Raw genomic sequence first — 21,255 nt, 5'->3', positions numbered from 1 at the left:
TGCTACTTTGAATGATTGTGGAACATAGCCTGATAATAAAGACATATTCATAATATTTAATAAAGAAGTGCTAATTAATGGAAAAACTTCTTTTAACAGCTTAGTTGGAATCGGGTCTAAGATACAGGTTGATGGTTTAGAAGAGAGAATCATTGAATTTAATTGTTCAAGGTTTATGGCTGAAAAGCATTCTAGTTTACTATCTATGGTGCAACCATAGATAGTAATAGTTCCCCGGAAGTTAGCGGCAAGCTAACTTCCAGGGAACTATTGAGAGGTTCCACGATCCACCATTGCTGTAAAAAACTGGTCCATTGGAGTGAACGGAGATGTCGTAACTCTTCTATTATATGGCTCAGACAAAAACTAAGATTGAGTCCCCAGGTGGGTAAGGACTGCCCTGGGCCAGGGGACTTCTTCTGTTGAGAGGGGGCACGGGGCCCAATAACGTCACGGAATCATACGGAAGTTGTAGGACCGCAGTTTGGTCATTAGAACGTTTTGCTTCAACTTCAACTCACTGGGGGCTTGAAGTGTTGAGTGGGTCTTTGGGGTTTATCAGTCCCTAGCCATGGCCTGTAGCAAACAATAAGGTCCTAAAGATTTGAGCGAAGTTGGCCATAGCCGAGCAGGACTAGGAAAGAAGAAGGGCCAAGATGAAAAGGACAAAAGAGAACAGTCTTTGTTTCCTTGGCTTAATGTCCTGGTTCAGCCTGGTGTCACAGAGGGAAGCGTCTGTCCTCATAAACAATCTTTTGGTTAGTCGCTTGAATAGTTTCATTTTCCGCCTGTCATAAACCTATCCTCAGAAATAATGTCATTAAGGGAAAGCTGGTATGATATTTGTGAAAAGGTCAGTGCTGTCTCAAAAACAAAGCTGCTCTCACATCGTTCTATTCACTGCTTTCTTTAATAACATGAAAGGGAGATATAACATTTCCTCCCATGTTAAAACTTAGCATTTACTTTCCTTTGTCTGTCTCCTCCTGGTGCATAAATCATTGTTTCACTTACACCAACTAAAACAATTTCTGTTAGTGATTCAGTGCTGTGGTAGAGAAGAAGAGTGCTGCCAGACCGGCAGGAGGAAGTGGAAAACACAGAGAACATTACAAATAATCATATTTGTTTCATTTTAGCCCACAACAATCCATTAAAATGTAGTAAGTGTGGACGTTCATGATGAAATATTTCACAAATCTGCACACGTCCTGCGCTATCCAAATGCGATTTAATATAATTCACACATCAAATAATGCCCAAGATCAACCACATAAAACCCTGCATCTCTACTAAAAAAAAACAACATAGAAGCAATCTAGAGCAACTGACATGGTCGAGGGTGAGACCATACTGTAGTACTAAGACCTATTGAGATAATAATTTGAGGCTGTGCCTTTAACTTGCTAGAGAATACAGACATGTATAGTGAGTCACCAGCATGCATGTGTGAGTACATGTGCATACAAACAAACAAAACAAAGAACCCACTCTGCACTGGCAGGATGTTTGAACTAAACTAAAACACTTTAGTTAGAAAACATCAGAAACATTGTAGCAGTTATAATGCTCTTGTATTGTGTCTGAAATGTATCTGTCAGTGTGGAAGACATGACTTGTAAATCACTGAGTCAGCCTGGAGGTGAACTCCCTGCTGCCAGGATCAAGGAGCACACTGAGAAAGAGCCTGATAGACCTCAGAAGAAGAAGAAGACCTTTTATTGATCCCCAAGGGGAACTTTTAGTATTTCAACTCTTTTATTGTACACAGTAAACTACACACATGCACACCTATTCGGGGTGTAATGGTTCACAAACATTTCGGTTCGGTACGTACCTCGGTTTTTAGGTCAAAGTTCGGTTCGGTACGTTTTCGGTACAGCTGAAAAAATTATCACAAAACATAACATATTTTTGATGAACTGGATACTTCAGTTCCATATTTTTTTATTATTTTTTATTATTATTAAACTGTGAATAATGTATTCACTCAAATAAATACAAAATATAATAAAATAAACATTAAGGTGCAGCATTTCGATGAACTGAAATAATCTGTATTTGAACTTTACTGTACTAGTACTCACAAAACATAAACTATTAGTTTTGGGTTTTTAATTATTATTAAACTGTGAATATTCATTCAAATAAATATAAAATATAATAAAATAAACATTAAGGTGCAGCATTTCGATGAACTGAAATAATCTGTATTTGAACTGTACTGTACTCGTACCTAAGCAGCCAGTTTGACATTATGACTTGCTTGTCATTGTATTTTCATGTTTTTTTAAAGAAAAATGTACTTGCTTGCCGAAAGGGCAGATCTGCTGGCAATAACAATGTCTCTTGCTATGGAGAACACCCTCTCGCTAGGGACAGAGGTAGCAGATACAGCCAGGTAGCGCTTTGCTAACATGGCAACATAAGGATATCTGGCGTTTGTAATAGCTTTGCCTCGGTCTAAACTTTTTTTCGAGTGATGGAGGCTTAAATGCTAGCGGGAGTTGGGTTTTCACTTCAGTCTTTTTTCTTTTGGTACCGGTGATATTCACGTTCGGGTGATGCCTTTTCAAATGAGTGTGCAAGTTTTATGTATTGCCAGCCGCGTAACCAATTTTAGTTGAACAATGCCGACAAACAGCTTTGGTTCGGTCAACCTGTCTTTGTCCGTCATCCTTGTACGTAACTGCGAAACCAAAATGTTCCCAAACCGGACGGAGACTTCAATGATGCTGGAGGATTTTCGAGCTCAAATTTATCTGCGTTCGCCATTTCGACAGTTCCTCAAATTACTGACTAAATTTGAACACATCCCTGTTACCAGCTCTCATAGTATGCCTCTCGTCCAATGAAATGACTTGGTCACTCTATGACGCGTTGAACCCAATGTGAGCAAATTACTCTGAATACTGCGACGCAGCACCTGAGATTACTTCCAAAAAGTTGTTCACGTTCTCAATTTTTTACGTTTAACGTTATATTCGTTCGGTACACACGTGTACCGAACCGAAGGGCCCGCACCGAATAATTTCAGTACGGGTACGTGTACCGTTACACCCCTAACACCTATACACATTAGGGCTAAATACTCATATGCACTGTTGTTATGGAGAGGTGTCAATGAAAAGAGGCTGCTGGTTTCAGGCAGCAGTCGGTGTTTTGGTGCCTTGCTCAAGGACACCCAGTGTCAGTGTTTAGGAGGTGATCTGGCCAAAAGTCAAAGTTCTTCCCATTCTGCAGCATACCATCACCGGGAGATATTGTCTCGACGTCCACGCCCATGATTGGGCAATGATCAAGCAACCTTTCCACCCCAGTCCTACAGACTGAGCTACTGCCAAACCAATCAATGTTATGAAGAACTTCTGCCTCTGTTTCACACCATCCTCTCTCTCTTTCCGTTTGTTCCTCAGGTATGACGATCCCAGAAGAAGACACAGAGGCAGGTGCGACTGGAAAATACTGCCTAGTGGCCATCGGACGACTGCAGGTGTGTGTGTGTGTGTGTGTGTGTGTGTGTGTGTGTGTGTGTGTGTGTGTGTGTGTGTGTGTGTGTGTGTGTGTGTGTGTGTGTGTGTGTGTGTGTGTGTGTGTGTGTGTGTGTGTGTGTGTGTGTGTGTGTGTGTGTGTGTGTGTGTGTGTGTGTGTGTGTGTGTGTGTGTGTGTGTGTGTGTGTGTGTGTATCTCCCCTCTATCTTTCTTCTGTCTCCTTCTACTCATTCATGTCAGCTATATAAAAGGCTAATAAATAAAAATAAAAACAAATATCCCAAATTAAGCAGGGCCGACTTTTTTGTCCCACAACAACAGTTGCCAAAAGATGTTTTCCATGCTGGACTCATTATGGAGATACTTCTGTTGTTGTTTTATAACGCCGGGTTACGTATTGTAACCCTTGTTATATTAACACAGGCGGAGCCCTCTACTGGACTCTATAGGTACTACCCTCTATGCAAGCATTCACCTACTGAGATTTCCATAGACGTAGCCGGCCTTGGGGCGGGCCTACCTGAATGCGCGTCCATCTCACCGTATAAAAGGAGGCCTCGCCTCCTGACTATCATCCTACACCTCTCTTCAGCGAGCGATATAGGACAGACAGTGCCCTGAGTAGAGGGCTCCGCCTGTGTTAATATAACAAGGGTTACAATATGTAACCCGGCGTTATATCTCTCACAGGCTCCGCCCTCTACTGGACTCTATGGGTACAGTGGGTGGAGCCCTGATGTATACGCGCACTGTCGTCCAACAACATCATTCCACCCTACTGCCCCTGACCGGCTTTTCTGGTAAGCAGCTGCTGCCCCACATTCTCCTTTAACACGGTTGTGACCGCGGCGAAGTCTGGGCTCCGGCTGACAGAGCACACTCTGCTGCGCTTACCTTGCAGAAAGTGTCTTCACAAAACAGTACCGGGGCCCCCTCTGCCCATAGGCAGATGGGGAGAACCCCCAGCCCTATGGGCTCACTGTGCACCTACCTCCCTGAGTCCCTAAGGATCACAGGGAGAGTGCAAGTGCCCATGCCCCACACTCAAACACTGACCCCGTGCAGAGTTGGTGCGGACTAAAGTGTGGAGGGCTACCCTCCCGGCAGGAGGGGGGTAGCCCCTCCGCCCCGTAATGGGCCAGCGCGCACCTCGCCCATCCCGGGACCCCCCAGAGGGCCTGGGAAAAGGCGACGGCGCATTACGTCCGGGGAGGGGGTCAGGCGCCTAATGACCCACAGCCCCCCCCCCCCCCCCCCTCCTCACCATTCTTGTGTTGCCCCAGCAAGCACAGACAAGGAGAAAGAGCCAGACATGTCCAAGAGATAAAACCTTATGAAGGGGCCTGGTGTTGACCGAGACGCCGCTCTGCATATATCCTCCACACTCACACCGTTGAATAAGGCTGTTGACACAGCTACAGCCCGTGTGGAGTGCGCACAAATCCCCGTGGGGCAGGCTCTCCCCGCCTGTCCGTAGGCATGTACAATGCACTCGCAGAGCCAGCCTGCCAGGCGTTTCTTGGACAGCTTTCCCCGAAGAACATCTGTTCGGTGCTTCTAAGGGCAGCCGTGCGCTCCACATAATATGCTAGCGCACGCACTGAGCAGAGGAGGTGCAATTTAGCTTCCCTGGCACCAACATGGGGGGGAAGACTAAAACCCCCTAACTGAATAACCCTCGACCTGAACGCACTCCTTAGGCTTTTGGGCACAAAGGAGGGGTTCGGTCTGAGTGTCGCGCCGCTCCGGTAACCCCGAATTAGTAAACAGCTCGGGTGCACCGACAGAGCGGTTAACTCGGACACTCTTTTGGCTGAGGTTAAGGCAAGAAGCAAAGCTGTCTTCCACGACAGTGCTTTTAGAGAGGAGAGCTCCAGAGGCTCAAGTGGTTCTGAGACCAGAGCCTCGAGCACCAGGTCCCACTGCGGGGTGGAGGCGTGCACTACTGGGCGCAGCCTCCTGACCCCCTGTAAAAACCGCGACATCCGTGGTTGACTAAAGGCTGACCTTCCACCAAATCCCTCATGGCAGGACGAGATGGCTGCTGCATACACTTCCACTGTGGAATGCGCCAGCCCTCTGTCCACCAATAACTGTAAGAAGGATCAAATAGAGCCTAACTCACAAGATAGGGGTTCTATTCTCCGCTCCTACCACCATCGCTTGAATCCTAGCCACTTTGGCCTGTAACAGGCTGTGGTGGATCCAGCTCTAGCTGCCTGGATGGACTGAATAACACTGTCAGTCAATCCACCCTGCCTCAGCCTGACCCTCTCAGGAGCCAAGTCTGGAGAGGCTGGCCGAGAGTGGGTAACGCCCCGATTGCACCTGCCTCTTGAGACATCGCCTCCCAGAACTGGGGAACCGCCCAGGGCTGGCCCACCTTCATCTGTGTCATCTCTGAGTACCACGGCGCCCCGACACGGTCCGGAGCCACTAGGATGACTGACAGACGTTCTCGCCTCACTCTCCCCAGGAGAGGGAGAATGAGACGCAGCGGTGGAAAGACGTATAGCAGCTTCCTTGGCCATGGCTCGTGTGCAAACGCGTCCACCCCCAAGGGCGGGTCGTCGCTCAGGGCCATGGAGAACCACAGGGTACAGTGGTTCTTGCACCGGCTGGCGAACAGGTCCACTTTCGCTGTCACGAACTGGGCCCAGATCTGCTTCACCACCTCCGGGTGAAGCGTCCATTCGCCTGGCAGGGGGCCACCCCTCGACATGAGGTCGGCCCCCCTGTTCTACAGTCCTGGGATATGGAGGGCTCTCAGAAATAACACCACCTCTGAAGCCCATAACAACAGCCTCTCCGCTGTGGCCAACAAGGCGGCGGAGCGGACTCTGCCCTGCCTGTTGACATAAGCCACTGTGGTGCTGTTGTCGCTCCTGACCATTACATGTCTCCCTTGAATTAGGGTCATTAAATGCTGGAGGACTAACACTACCGCCCGTAGCTCTAGGGGGTTGCTGTGTCGAGACTCTGTTAGAGCCAAGCGCCCACCTATAGCCCTCTTCAGGCAGGTCCCTCCCCATCCTGTTCTGGATGCGTCCGTGAACACTATGATGTAGGAGGTCACCTGTCCCAGTGGAGACCCCCTCCGGAGGTGATCCGGGGACCCCCAAAACCGGAGGTTGCCCTCCACTGAGGGGGGGACGGTCACCAGCCGCCGTTTGTGCCTCTTGGGATCCAAACGCAGGCTGGAGAACCACCTCTGCAGGCGGCGCATATGCAGTTATTACACATATGATGTTTGTCAATTTAAAAGATAATTTTTCAAGTCAAAAAAATAAAAATGTGTCGTAAAACTGTGAAGTAACACATTTTTTTGTGTGAAACGCTCAATGAACTACAACTCTGGTCTTGCATACGTCACCAACACCAAGATGGCCGTCACATTAGCACATTTCACCTCTTTCTTTCAGAATGAAGTGAAAAGTATTAAAAGAGGTGAAAGTCAGTACAAGTCTGGCCATGTTGAGAACTGTACATACACAAAAAGGGAGTTAGTTGGTTCCGTAAGAGCCAGCATGCGGGACCGGCTTTACAAGGTTTCGGTGAGTAACACGAGTGTAATGTGTAACGTTAATGTACGCGACTCTGGGATTTGTAGTCTTTCTAGTTGCGTATGTTTCAAAGTCTTATATTTTAACAGTTTTACGACAAACTGTGATTTTTTTGACATGGAAATTATTTTTGAAGATTGACAAACATCATATGTGTAATTCGTGGCACAATTCAAACGGGATCGAAAGATACGTTTTCTCTCTCCATTGACTTCAATAGATAATTTTTCACAAATAAGGTCCCATGGGGCGGAAGTAGATGGGCGTGACTTCGCCACTCTATTGAAATCTCAGTAGGTGAATGCTTGCATAGGAGGTAGTACCCATAGAGTCCAGTAGAGGTCGGTGCCTGTGAGAGATATAACTCTGTGTTTCTTTCACATGCTACCAGACTCAGTTCTGAAAACACTAAACACTTAAATGATTTACAAGAATGTCAAACTTCCTGGAAGCACTCCTCCAGCATCATCACGTCTCACCTGTTCCTGTGAAGGCTCAGTGTTTTTCACACTCTCATTATTTCAACAAGCTGGCTAAATATTGAATAATGCTTCCATAAAGGTTTTACACTTCAAGGGTAAAGATAGCTGGCTGAGCGTCTGATTTCAAAAGTTAAGTTTTATTACACTTGTGAATGATTAAATTAGCAGTTTGATTCCACCCTGTGAGTCTGGGTGTCATCATATCTAATGCAGCAGGAGCTACCACAGAGGCCTTTCATTACTTTGCCAAGTGTTAATATATCTGTCTGTCTGCGGACACATTTTGTCACTAATCAATCAATTAATCACACTCTTTAAGTAGCTCCATCTTAAAAAATACACATTTTCCTCAGGGGACGTTACTGACTGTACAGCTTCCAACAGCCCCTGTCCTCAGAGCCTCTACATCTGTTAAAGACATGTCACTATAAAAGGGAACAGAACTTCAGATCATCTCTATTTTAGTCATATTCTTTCTATAGAAACATGTCACTTGTAGCTGTATTTGTACTGCAGATTTCTCCTCTTCATGTATGTAAATGATGCTCTCCCCCCTCAGGTGACCAGCTCTCCGGTCTCCATGGACATGAACGGCCTGTCGGTGCCCACAGAGTTCCTTTCGCGCCACAACTCAGACGGTGTCATCACCTTCGTGGACCCGCGCTGCATCAACGTGATTGGCTATCAGCCTCAGGTGAGCTGAGAGGATTCAAATGACCATTCTGATACTGTCATGAATATTGACATTAAAAAGGACATTTTCTGCTCATATTTACTGTGTCTCTACTGGGACATGTCTCCATTCTTTAATGTTCAAAAAGCTCTTTATATTTCTCATACTGCCTGTGCTGCAGCTCCTCTTTTCACCTTCTGTCTGAAACCAGAGCCCAGTCTGCTCTGATTGGTTAGCTGGCCGGCTCTGTTGTGATTGGTCAACAGCTTAGAGATGTGTTAGCTTACGTGAGCAAGTTAGCCAAACTAAATCGAAGTTTGCCATCTTTTGCAGGGGTAGTTTTATTTGAATTTCAAGATAAGATAAGAAAATAAGTACTTTATTGATCCAAATTTGGGAATTTTTTGTGTGAAATGTTGTGGCCAATACTGTATCTATGAAATGAAAACACAGACTCTGAGCAGAGAGCAGCGCCGTAATTGTATCAACTCATCTAACTGAAAGCCTAAAAGCAAGAAAACCAAATTAGAGTTGTTAGCAAAATGTATTATACAGCTTGTAACCACAAACACCACTGGACACTTGAACATATTTCAGCTTGTTGTGAACGAAAAACCATCACCATATTTTTTAAACAAATTGTAGATAAAGTTAATGGGCATTCAGCTTATAAGCACAACAGTTTAAACATGATAGCATTAGCTAGCAGGTTAGTGAACTTTGGGATTTTAGCCTTTGCAGACCATTTACATGGACAAAAACATATATAACACACTACAGGAAAAACCCCAAAAGCATGATAGGGCCTCTTTAAAGATGCAAGGGACATCTGCCTATACATTCATATCCAAGTTGCCAACATTCACTTTTTTATGGGGTTTTAATTAGGTTTTTTACTTATTAAAGCGGTACATCGTAAATCGACCTCACCGCAGAATGAACCAGCCCTTAATTTGAAACACGCTTGGGTGTTATATACATTTCGATTTTGTCAGATAGCTCCCTGTTTTCTTGTATGCTGCTGTTTTAACTGTCGGTCAATGAAAACACACCCTCAGTGTCACCTGTTGTCTGATAAAGTGAGAATATATGCATTGCATACAGATTTCAATTGGACAGCACTCAATTATATTTTATTCTATAACCCATCAGCTCTCACTCGTTTAAACAGAAAAAACATTTTCATTCAATGATTCATTCCACTTGCATCAACTTTGACACTTGTTTGAACGCTGCTGTCACCAATTAACTCAACACATTTTCCACAGTGGATTTACAATAAAAACGTTCCAGTAGCTAAAAGGCATAATCTTTCCCCTTTTAACGATTCACATTCGTATGAATTTGAAGCATTTGATTGCCTTTGCAGCAATAAAAAAAAGGATTAAATGTAGAATGGATAGGAATGAAACTGTGAATGAGATTGTATTTCCGTGAGAAGACATGCTGTTCTGATTATTATCACCTTCCAAACAGGATTTTATGTTAATAGTCACAGTTTGATCAATATATTAACACTCTTCTGCTGAAATGAGAAGTCAGTGTAGTTCACTTATACAAAATAAGGCTTCCTATGTGAAAAACAAACACTTGATTCCAATCATCATGAATAACTCAGTGAGTCTCTGCTGCAGCACCCTGGTCACGATGGGGATCAGATGAAGTCTTCATGTTTTGCACACGGAACACATTCCATGACTCAGCAGCCCTGCTTTGATCACCTGTTACTGTGTTTACAGTGGAAATAAGCATAGAGGAAGAAAAAATGTGTGCTGCTATGTGAAGCATTCCTGTGGTCAGTGTTTGTTGACTGTTCTACTCAGCAAGAAGAAGTCGGTGACTCAGGAGTTCTGTTTCTGCTTGATCATAACAAATACATGCTGTTTGGAGCAGCTACCAAAATGTGTTTGTGACATTCCTTCAGACCCTTTGTCCTATTTCTTACCTGCATTATTACCTGCACTCTCTCATTAGCTTCCTGCTTTAAGTAAAGGTTTGCACCTAGTCTGTGAATCACTTTATCACCTGAACTAAACTTAAAATCTTTATGAATGATTATTTTACCTTATAGGATAGATATCGCTTATTTTAGCAGGTGAAAGGTTGCTACTTTATTTTTGTCTATATGACGTTATTTTGAGCATGGACTGAGCAGCTACAACGGTAGCTTAGCCTAGCCTGATTGATCCAATATCCTTTCAGAAAACACAGATTGTAAACGTCTTTTGACACACTTGCTAAAGCATTAAAGGTAGGGTAGGTAAGAACGGAGAAACCAGCTCGAGTGCGCAAGAATTTGAAAGTACACAACCAGAGAAAATCTGCCCCATCCTTCAGACTTCCTTACAGAGCCCCTCCTCCAACACACACGAACGCGCACATGACCAATGAGGGCACGAGATAAGTTTGTGCACGAGATGGAAGGCTGTTCCTATTTTCTTTTTTTTTGTCGGTATCTACATGGAAATAAGTCCCACCTCCTCTCCAGCGCGTCCAGTTGATGTGACGCAAGTAAACCCAAATGATGCCGCGGTGAAACTCGTGCTGATGCTTGGCGAATCTTTATTTTGCCTCCGGTGTGAACGCATCATAACCCTCTCAGATCTGTTTTTGATTCGAGTTTAGAGGAAAACAAATCTGTGACCACAGCATTCCTTCTGCACGGTCTATTTCCATGTTTTGATTTGAGTACTAAACACTTTATTCATGACGATAACTTCTGGATTGATGAGATGAAATCTGTTGTGTCTTCCTGCAGGACCTGCTGGGGAAAGACATCCTGGAGTTCTGCCATCCTGAGGACCAGAGTCACCTGAGAGAGAGCTTCCAGCAGGTGGGTTCTTCTTACAGTCAGGAATACAGATATAGTGGTGGAAGAAGTACTCAGATCTTATACTTTGGTAAAAGGAGCAATAGTACATTGTAAAGATACTTAGAAGTCAAAGTGCTGTGTTTAAAATCTTAGTAAAATAAAAGTACAAACGTCTTGGCATCAGAATCTAAAAATAAAGGTTCTAGTGTGTAATGGCTCATTTTAAGCATATTAAATGATGAATACTCCTGAATGTGGTCCTCCCTCTGCAGGTGGTGAAGCTGAAGGGCCAGGTTCTCTCTGTCATGTACCGCTTCAGGATGAAGAACAGGGAGTGGATGCTGATCAGAACCAGCAGCTTCACCTTCCAGAATCCCTACTCTGACGAGATCGAGTACATCATCTGCACCAACACCAACGTCAAGTGGGTCCCACACAAAGACACACACACACGCACACACACACACACACACACACACACACACACACACACACACACACACACACACACACATCAGTATGTCGTGTCTCTACTTTAAAGAGTCCTCTCCTGCTGATGTTCAGGTGTATATCAGTATGTAGTGTCTCTACTTTAAAGAGTCCTCTCCTGCTGATGTTCAGGTGTATATCAGTATGTAGTGTATCTACTTTAAAGAGTCTTCTGCTGCTGATGTTCAGGTGTATATCAGTATGTAGTGTCTCTACTTTAAAGAGTCCTCTCCTGCTGATGTTCAGGTGTATATCAGTATGTAGTGTCTCTACTTTAAAGAGTCCTCTCCTGCTGATGTTCAGGGGCCGTATTCACAAAGCATTTTATCTTACCGCTAGGAGTGCTCCTAACTTGCGCTAAAACATTTTTCGTAGGAGTTTTTTCTTAAAAGTTATTCACAAAGCCGCTGAGACCTACTCATACTAAGGATAAATCACTAAGAGTGACGCGCCGTTGCTATGGATTACGTCGATTCTCGTGCATGAGTTTAGAAGCGGTCAGTACGGTGATTGGTTGTTCAGAGCAGGCGGTCTCGGTGAAACTCATCCGCAGCATCCCACAAACGAGCCCACTAAATCACCGAAAAACAAGGAAATAGCCTAGGCTAGAAATGTATTCCTATCAAATAGTTATGGACAGTGCAGTTAGCAGAATACACGCATGATGACCAGTTTGTCCAGACCACGATAATGACGTTGTATATGCACGTTAAAGAGAGAGAGCAAACAATAAAAATACGTAAATTGCATTAAATCAAGGAGGCAATTAAAAGCACCCTACAAACTATTATCCAATGAGCATATTTCCAGCACTTAAACACTTTCAATAACAGCCCATACCGCCGTTCAAGTCCCCCTATCCTGATGAATGAAAACAATCTGCGTGTTGATGGAATGTACTTTCTTTCTATTGACGAACACGTCCTCATCTTTTGATGACACAATTATTTTTATGTGCGTCCCGTCCATAGCACCGGGCATACCTGCAATTGCCATGAAGTTGGCTTTGATCCTGTGTAGTTGTTGATTGTCCAAAGGAAACCGGATAAACTGTTGGATGATATGTGGTCTAGAGAGCGCGTTGATGGTTTGGTTTATAGCACGCCTGACTGATGGTTGCGATATTCCTAAATCGTCGGCATTGCAAAGTTGCATTTTCCCTGTTGCTAAATATCGTAGTGTTGCCAACATTTTATTTCCGGACTAATCGGGTTATTCGTGTTAGTCGGGGATGTTATTGCATCCCGCACTAATTTCACAACAAGTTTGATACCCTCACGATTTTGCCTATATCTCTTGATCAATTCACAGTTTTCCATTGTCTCCAAAACATTTCGTCTCGCAGCCATTTTTAGATTCTTTGTGAATAGGTCTTACTGAGTTAGGAGTCCTCTCGAGGACTTTTAAGCTCTCCTAAACTTAGGTGCTACTTTTAGGCCTAAAATACTTTGTGAATTGCTCTTAGTGAATACAATTAGGAGTCCTAAATTTAAGACTGACACGCCCATTATGTTTAAGAGTTTCTCCTAAATTCGCCAGTTAGGAGCTACTTTTAGCCCTAAGATCCTTTGTGAATACGGCCCCTGAACATCAGCAGGAGAGGACTCTTTAAAGTAGAGACACTACATACTGATATACACCTGAACATCAGCAGGAGAGGACTCTTTAAAGTAAAGACACTACATACTGATATACACCTGAACATCAGCAGCAGAGGACTCTTTAAAGTAGAGACACAGAATACTGATGTGCACCTGAACATCAGCAGGAGAGGACTCTTTAAAGTAGATACACTACATACAGATTTACACCTGAATATCAGCAGTAGAGGACTCTTTAAAGTAGAGACACTACATACTGATATACACCTGGGGCCGTATTCACAAAGGATCTTAGGGCTAAAAGTAGCTCCTAACTGGCGAATTTAGGAGAAACTCCTAAACATAATGGGAAATAATGGGAGCTCATGTGAAATAAAGTCAGATACAGTACGCTGGATGTACAGCGGAACTTTGTTAAGATCCATATGTCACGGATATCATACTCTGTGCTAAATAAGAGACATGTAATCATTTACAAAACATCACCATTGTGTTATTTAACAAAATAATGTTGTTTAGTCGAAAAAAACGAACGAGAGGAAATGCAGCCCGGATCTCGATTTTTAATCCTAATTTAATCATCATCTTCACCACGATCATTTATGTTTATGTTCGCCGAATTGACATGAAATCACTGACACATATGAATATACTGTATTCAACTTCATTAAAACGTTATTAACGTGCCTAAACTCAGTAATTCACCAAAAAGATTTATATTTTAATGGAGCTTCGTCGGTCGATCAGGATCCCAAAGCGTAGCGGAGGGATCCTCATCTGCATGACGGGTGTTATTTTCCCCATAAGGAACAAGTCGCTGCAAATTATCCGGCTTATTACACGGCCACATTCTCAACAAAGTAATGACATGACTCCCAATATTAATTTAAATGCTTTTATGGATTTAGAAAATGTTTTTATTGATTTAAAAAATAGGTTGTATGTATTGATTTAAATTGACATGCATCCGCTAAGAAAAATAGTCCGTTGTTACCGTTTTTTAAACAGTCTGAATGAAATGGCAGCTCTCAGCTGTGTATTTACACAACTAATGGCCCATCAACCACAGCTCTCTCCCCCCCTTATCTTTCTTCTCCAGCAGCTAAATTAACTGTAGGTTACTCTGAGTGACAAGCTTACAGTTAGACACAACACTGTCATTGCAAGTGACCCTCAGTTAGTTGACATTTATGTTCAACTGCTAAATTCGTTACTGATAAAAAAAGGGCTTCTACTGTACCTAATTACCTTAACACTAGAACCGCCAGAGGTTTTTGTATAGGCCTACCTAAACCCGTCAAATCCCGCTATTAGAATGCAATTTTTAACAACATAGGGTGCTACATAACACACTTTCAGGAAAAGTCACGGACTGGGAGACTTTAATATTTTATTGAAAAAAAGTTACATTGCACACACACAACACACATCACACAAATTGACCCGATTGGCGGTTCTAGTGTTAAATAAACTCACTAATTAATTAAACCAGTTCAATACGCATTATTCTTATTCTTATCATTCTTTATGAGCGCTGAAATAGTTTTAAAATCAGATCTGTTTTTTAAATGAAATCTGCTCTGGTCACCTATGATAAATGCGCCGCACCTAATCGCTGGCCATTCAGCCACAGACACTGTTCGAAATGGGGGGGAGCAACCCTGAAGGCTGACTTTGAGATAAATAGGGGGAGCCCAAAACAATCGGGCATATTTGTGTCACACAGATTAGAAATGTTGAGTTTCTGTAAATAACAGTTCTTGAAATAAATAATAGTTATTGTTCATTACAGTTTCTGAATATTTGTTTTATATTTGTGTATATGTCTGGGTGTTGCTATAGATGAGAGTAACAAATGCGTCACTTCTGGGCAAAAATAACGGCTCCGCCCACTTTTGGGGGAAAACAATGCTGTCAGTTGAACGGCGGTCAATACAAATTCTGAAATTTTGCCAATCCGATCAGAAATGTAAAAAAAACTGAGATTTTTGGATCTTCAAAGAGCCCGATTCCAATGGCCAGACAGGCAAACAATTTCATTAAGCCATTAGAAATAGACGATCGGGCTAGATATATGGTTAAATATAGCAGTAGGCTATCGATGTTCATAGATGAGAGTAACATCTACGTCACTTTACAGCCCCCCCCACTTTTGGGGGAAACAACGGCTGTCATTTGAATGGCGATCGAGCCTGAAGCCACAGAGATCTTCTGTTACTGTCCTTTCTTCTTAGAGGAAGTACAGAAACACCTAACTCTGGATTTGTTTTAATGTTTGAGGTGCAATAAACGACACAGCAGCTTTTTGGCATGATAAAACTATTATGTTCCGCCTCACTCATGAGAGTAACAGCTGGAGAAATTACAGCCTCGTCTACTGATTTTAATTTTACCATATATCAAGACCGATTGTCGATTACCAATGATCGAATGTAATTGTTTGCCTGACTGGCCATCATAATCGAGCTCTTTGAAGATCCAAAAATCCACGGTTTTCAAAAAAAATTGATCGGATGGGCAAAAACTTCAGAATTTGTATTGACCGCCATTCAAATGACAGCGTTGTTTTCCCCCAAAAGTGGGCGGGGCCATAATTTTTGCCCGGAAGTGACGTTGGTGTTACTCTCATCTATCTGTACGTGGCTGCGCTGCATTCTTACTTACGTTGCTATGGTTACGGCGGTGTTGCTGGCGCGGCATTTGAAATGTTCATATTGATATTTTGTTAACTCTGGCTTTGTAATAAAAAATATGCTAAAACAAAAACAGCCAAGAGTCACAGCTTTTGGATTCACAAGCAAAGAAGCGAAGGAGTCTAAAAATGACAACGTGAATGGAAAACAACTTTTAGTTGGCCGGCTGTAAGCGGCGTTAGGGTCGAGCTTGACAGCTCCACACCGAGGGAGAGGCCTGCCGATGCGGTGCCTGAAGACGCTTCAACAACGGCCACAGCCGCCGGCGTAGTGACACCGTCTGTAGTAGTAGCAGAGTGATTTTATAGCAATTGATCGAATCCGCGCTGCTGCGAGTTGAGTAAAGTTAGAACGATATTGGCAGATTCGGATTTCACGGATCAATAACTGATGAACAAAACGCTATTCAGACACAAATGACGTCTCCTAAGTACCGTGGTAAGGTTGGCAACTACAATCACATGTTGATAAAAAAAAAAGGCAATATGCGCCGTCCTCCGAGCTGGACACATTAAATTGATCTCTTTCCGCAGCCGGAGAAGAAACGAGTGCTCAGGGACCGTCTGCAAAGTGCAACACCGAAAAAAGAGAATACAATAATTTTCAATCACTTCACTATTATACAGTATTACTACCAAACTCACTACACACATCAATAGTCTCCTGATGCTCATACTACAGCAGAGAGTTTGGAAGAATGTGCTTTTGAGTAATGTTGGGGAATATTTATAGTGTAACATATTCAATAAATATGGCATCATCTTCAATCACTTCACTATTATACAGTATATTTCTACCAAACTCACTACACACATCAATAGTCTCCTGTTGGTCAGACTACAGCAGAGAGTTTGAAAGAATGTGCTTTTGAATAATTTTGGGGAAGATTTATAATGTAAAATCTTCAATAAACATGGCATCATCTTCAATAAAGTTACTATTATACAGTATATTTCTACCTAACTCACTACACACATCAATAGTCTTCTGGTGGTCAGACTACAACAGAGAGTTTGGAAGAATATGGTTTGGTTTTGATTTCTTATATTGGCAAATCCAATGGCTCCATCATATACATCAAATGTGACCTGAAAAACCTGGGGAATATGTAAACATAAGTGTTATTTTCTATAATATACAGGTGCAAAACAATAATTTCATTTACACAGTATTCATTTTTTATTTTTCTCAACAGGAACAAGAAAAAAAGGGAAGCTTATATTCTAAATGTATTGGTTAAAAACAACACAAATGTCTCCAAAAACTGCATGATTATAATAACGCTGGAATTTGCCTGTAGACACAGTTCAGTCTCCTTTCTCAAGCCTACAGTACTAAAGGGATGCAAATACTTTGAATAATCAGTTTCACTCACCTTTTTTAGCTCTTGCCTGGCCATCTGCTCTTGTGTGCCGTCTAGGATTACACCCATGATCCAGGAGGTATAGACGGTTATTGAAGATGATGCCATGATTTTATATTATAAATATTCACCAAAATTATTCAAAAACATATTCTTCCAAACTCTCAGCTGTAGTCTGACCACCAGGAGACTATTGATGTGTGTAGTGACTTTGGTATAAATATACTGTATAATAGTAACGTTATTGAAGAGGATGCCATATTTATTGAAGATTTTACATTAGAAATATTCACCAAAATGATTCAAAAGCACATTCTTCCAAACTCTCTGCTGTAGTCTGACCAACAGGAGACTATTGATGTGTGTAGTGAGTTTGGTAGTAATAAGCTGTATAATAGTGATTGAATATTATTGTATTCTCTTTTTTCGGAGTTGCACTTTGCAGACGGTCCCTGAGCACTCATTTCTTCTCCGGCTGCGGATACAGACCAATGTAATGTTTCCAGTTTGGAGGACAGCACGTATTGGCTTTTTTTGATAAAAATGTAGTTCGTTGTCAACCTTACCACGGTACTTAGGAGACGTCATTTGTGTCTGAATAACGTTTTTTTCATGAGTTATTGATCCGTGAAATCTGAATCTGCCAATATCGTTCCAACTTTACTTAACTGCTGCTGCACCAGTCAACAGAGCGTGCATTTGATATATTTAGTAGCAGGATGTGCACTGAATAATAGGGCCCCGCCGAAAGCAAATGGGTAATTCGAACACTGGCCACAGAGCTCCCTCTATACAAATCAAACTGTCGACGGTGTGAAAGCACCTATTGTTTTAAATAATGGTCGGAATGTGACCTGTGAGCCTTCTGAATTGCCGTGGGACAGCACATTCTAAACTAAAATGTTCAATCAATAAAGTAACATCTTATCTTATCTTTATCTTTAACATTATTATTATTATGATTATTTAATATATAAAGACTATATATTATTGAATTACAAGATTAGATATACTTTAGTTGATCTAAAATATTGATGTGTTCAAATGCTCTTCAAAACACAACTGAAAGTCCATGAAACTTGTCTTTCTGTATTTGTGAATGAAGCGCCATCTCCTGGTTAAAACCTGAAATAGAAAATCTGGCAACGCCCTCTTGGAAAATAGTGGGAGGGCTTAACATTCCTCTATACTGGTCTTAGGCAGGTCGTAGGCAGGAAGCTGTAAACTGGAGTCTGAAATGAAGTGCTACATCTGTAATCCTAATCTTCCTTCCTCCCTCCCAAACCTAAACCCCAAAACCTCTACTCCTGTCGTGTAGTGTCGTCAATTCGCTTTTAACTCGGAATATAGCTCTTGTCACTCTCTCTCTCTCTCTCTCTCTCTCTCTCTCTCTCTCTCTCTCTCTCACACACACACACACACACACACACACACACACACACACACACACACACACACACACACACACACACACACACACACACACTAGGGCTGCTCGATTATGGCAATAATGTCGATTATATTGGTCAATAATTAATATCATGATTATTAAATACGATTATTCATTGACTTTGAAAACATCCATTTATTGAACAAATAAAAACAAATAATAATTTGAACAGTATCTTTTTAACTGTTGATTACCCTGAACGTATAATTCAACTGAAAAACCAATACAACAATTAATTAAATGATACATTTAAATAAATAATATCAAAATAATAAATACCAATAAACAAGATCAACAAATATTTTGGAGAGCACTTCCACAAGCTACTTAACATATATAAATACGATAAACAAATTAGACAAAAATTAATTAGATCAAATATGTTGTAGTGCACTGTCACAACCTAGCAAAGCAAAATAATAGTTTTTTTCGATTAGGTTGTTTTCGTAATTGTGCAGGCCAAAATCGTAATTGTGATTTAAAATACGATTAATTGCACAGCCCTAATACACACACACACACATACATACACACTTTTTGTCTAACACACTAACACAGTTCTGTGTACTGTTATGCTGTTATGTTCAGTCATTGTTCTTATGTTGAACATGAATACATTTACTTTGTAAGTAATTATGGGACGTATTTCTTCTTTCATAGCAATTTTCCTTCATACTTTCTTGCCGTGAAATAGGTCTTAAATTCTATTCAAAGTGGTCTTAAAAAGGTCTTAAAAAGTCTTAAATTTGAGTTGGCGAAACCTGCAGGAACCCTGACACACACACACACACACACACACACACACACACACACACACACACACACACACACACACACACACACACACACACACACACACACACACACACACACACATACACATATGCATGGTCATCATTCTTCAAAAGAGTTTTAGTTTTGAACATATTTAAAAATAAGACAGAAAAGCAACGAGTAGTGAAGACAAAAATACAACATTAACTTTCACAACATCCATTTCTCCTTAGCAGCGGTCTGCCGGGGAAAAATAGCAGTCCTCTGGAATGTCCAAATTGACCAAACAGAATCCATTCTTCAACTAAGCCGTTTTAAAAGAAATAATGTATTCCTGCTCCACAGCACTTATAGAACACTACATGATGATTCAATGATATGTAGATTACCTTTTTTTTTATCATGAAAGTTGTCTTATTAAATGGAATTTAAAACGAAGTACGCCTCAAATACTGAATGTGTCAGTGTGCAGTGCTGATGGAGTGTGTGTTGTGTGGGTGCAGGCAGCTGCAGCAGCAGCAGCAGGCGGAGCTGGAGGTGCACCAGAGAGACGGACTGACGGCCTACGACCTGTCCCAGGTATCCCTCCACCTTGGCACCATGTGATCAGCAAATAACAGTTTTTTCACTTAATGTTGTGCATTTTATTTGCATAACACATGTAGACAGGTTCAGTAAACACTAGCAGGAATAGAGCAGTCCTTACTGGGAAGTCATTCTCAGGATGTAGGAAACTAGAATTGTCAATTAATCTCAACATCTTTCTTTTGATTGGCTAATCACTGAAAAGCTGAAAAAGAGTCGCTTGTGAAACGTGTGTTGTATTCTTAATTTGTTTGACTTAGGTCTGTCATCCCTAACATCAACCATTATCCCCCCCCCTCAGGTGCCTGTGGCCGGTGTCAGCAGTGGAGTCCACGAGGCGGGAAAGAACATCGACAAGACAGAAGTGCTGTTCTCCCAGGAGAGAGACCCCCGCTTCGCAGAGATGTACAGCGGCATCTCCGGCTGTAAGACGTGCACACACACTCACGTGACCTATATATTCTCGTCTTAGTTCCTGTCATAGTGCTGACCCTGGTGTGTGTGTGTGTGTGTGTGTGTGTGTGTGTGTGTGTGTGTGTGTGTGTGTGTGTGTGTGTGTGTGTGTGTGTGTGTGTGTGTGTGTGTGTGTGTGTGTGTGTGTGTGTGTGTGTGTGTGTGTGTGTGTGTGTGTGTGTGTGTGTGTGTGTGTGTGTGTGTGTGTGTGTGTGTGTGTGTGTGTGTGTGTGTGTGTGTGTGTAGCTGCAGATAAGAAGATGATGGTCCCCTCCTCCACAGCTGGAGGACAGCAGCTGTACTCCCAGAGCTCCCCCTTCCAGCAGGGACACTCTGGGAAGAGCTTTAGGTACAGTGTGACAGTGGCGAGCCGTCAGGGCCCTCTAGGCCAGGGGTGGCTCTCGAGCCGCATGGGGCTCTTTGACTAGTTTCATGCGGCTCTTCAGTTCATATCGAGTTGTATGTGTGTGAGTTTGGGGGAGAGACACTGACTCCTGAATAGTGTTGCACGGTGTACCGTGAAAGGTACTTTCAAAAAAGGTACTTGAAAGGTATACCCGATACCCTGCCGTTAAAAACGTTACTATTCCTCCGTTTCATTACTATCGGTACTTTAAGAATGACGGGGGAAAGTACTCCGGTGAGAAAGCGCCGTTTTAATAAGAGCCGTGTGTGTTCAGCGCTCTGCTTCCAATCCCTGCACTGCAGCCATGCCTGCAGTCCAGTCCCTCTCAAGCACGCTCAAGTGCCTCCCCTCTCTCGTGCACGCGCTAGCTGCCAGAGCATGTGAGAAAACAAGAAGCATGGCTGTGAGTGGGAGTGCAA

The 21,255-nt window shown here is 42.5% G+C and overlaps 1 protein-coding gene across 2 annotated transcripts in view; it reads left to right on the top strand.

Annotated features, from left to right (window-relative positions):
• arnt2 (aryl-hydrocarbon receptor nuclear translocator 2) overlaps positions 1–21,255 on the top strand; it is a 143,452-nt gene that overhangs the window by 82,954 nt on the left and 39,243 nt on the right. For both annotated transcript variants that reach the window (XM_079664798.1, XM_079664797.1), the window contains exons 9-15: positions 3,417–3,493; positions 8,097–8,231; positions 10,969–11,043; positions 11,295–11,446; positions 19,896–19,971; positions 20,279–20,402; positions 20,677–20,779. In XM_079664798.1, the coding sequence (XP_079520924.1) occupies positions 3,417–3,493; positions 8,097–8,231; positions 10,969–11,043; positions 11,295–11,446; positions 19,896–19,971; positions 20,279–20,402; positions 20,677–20,779 (742 nt within the window). The remainder of the gene's footprint in view (positions 1–3,416; positions 3,494–8,096; positions 8,232–10,968; positions 11,044–11,294; positions 11,447–19,895; positions 19,972–20,278; positions 20,403–20,676; positions 20,780–21,255) is intronic.

Source organism: Notothenia rossii, assembly GCF_949606895.1.
Source record: "Notothenia rossii genome assembly, chromosome: 2".
In the NCBI taxonomy this organism is placed as follows: Eukaryota; Metazoa; Chordata; class Actinopteri; order Perciformes; family Nototheniidae; genus Notothenia; species Notothenia rossii.
This window is presented reverse-complemented; position numbering and strand designations above follow the sequence as displayed.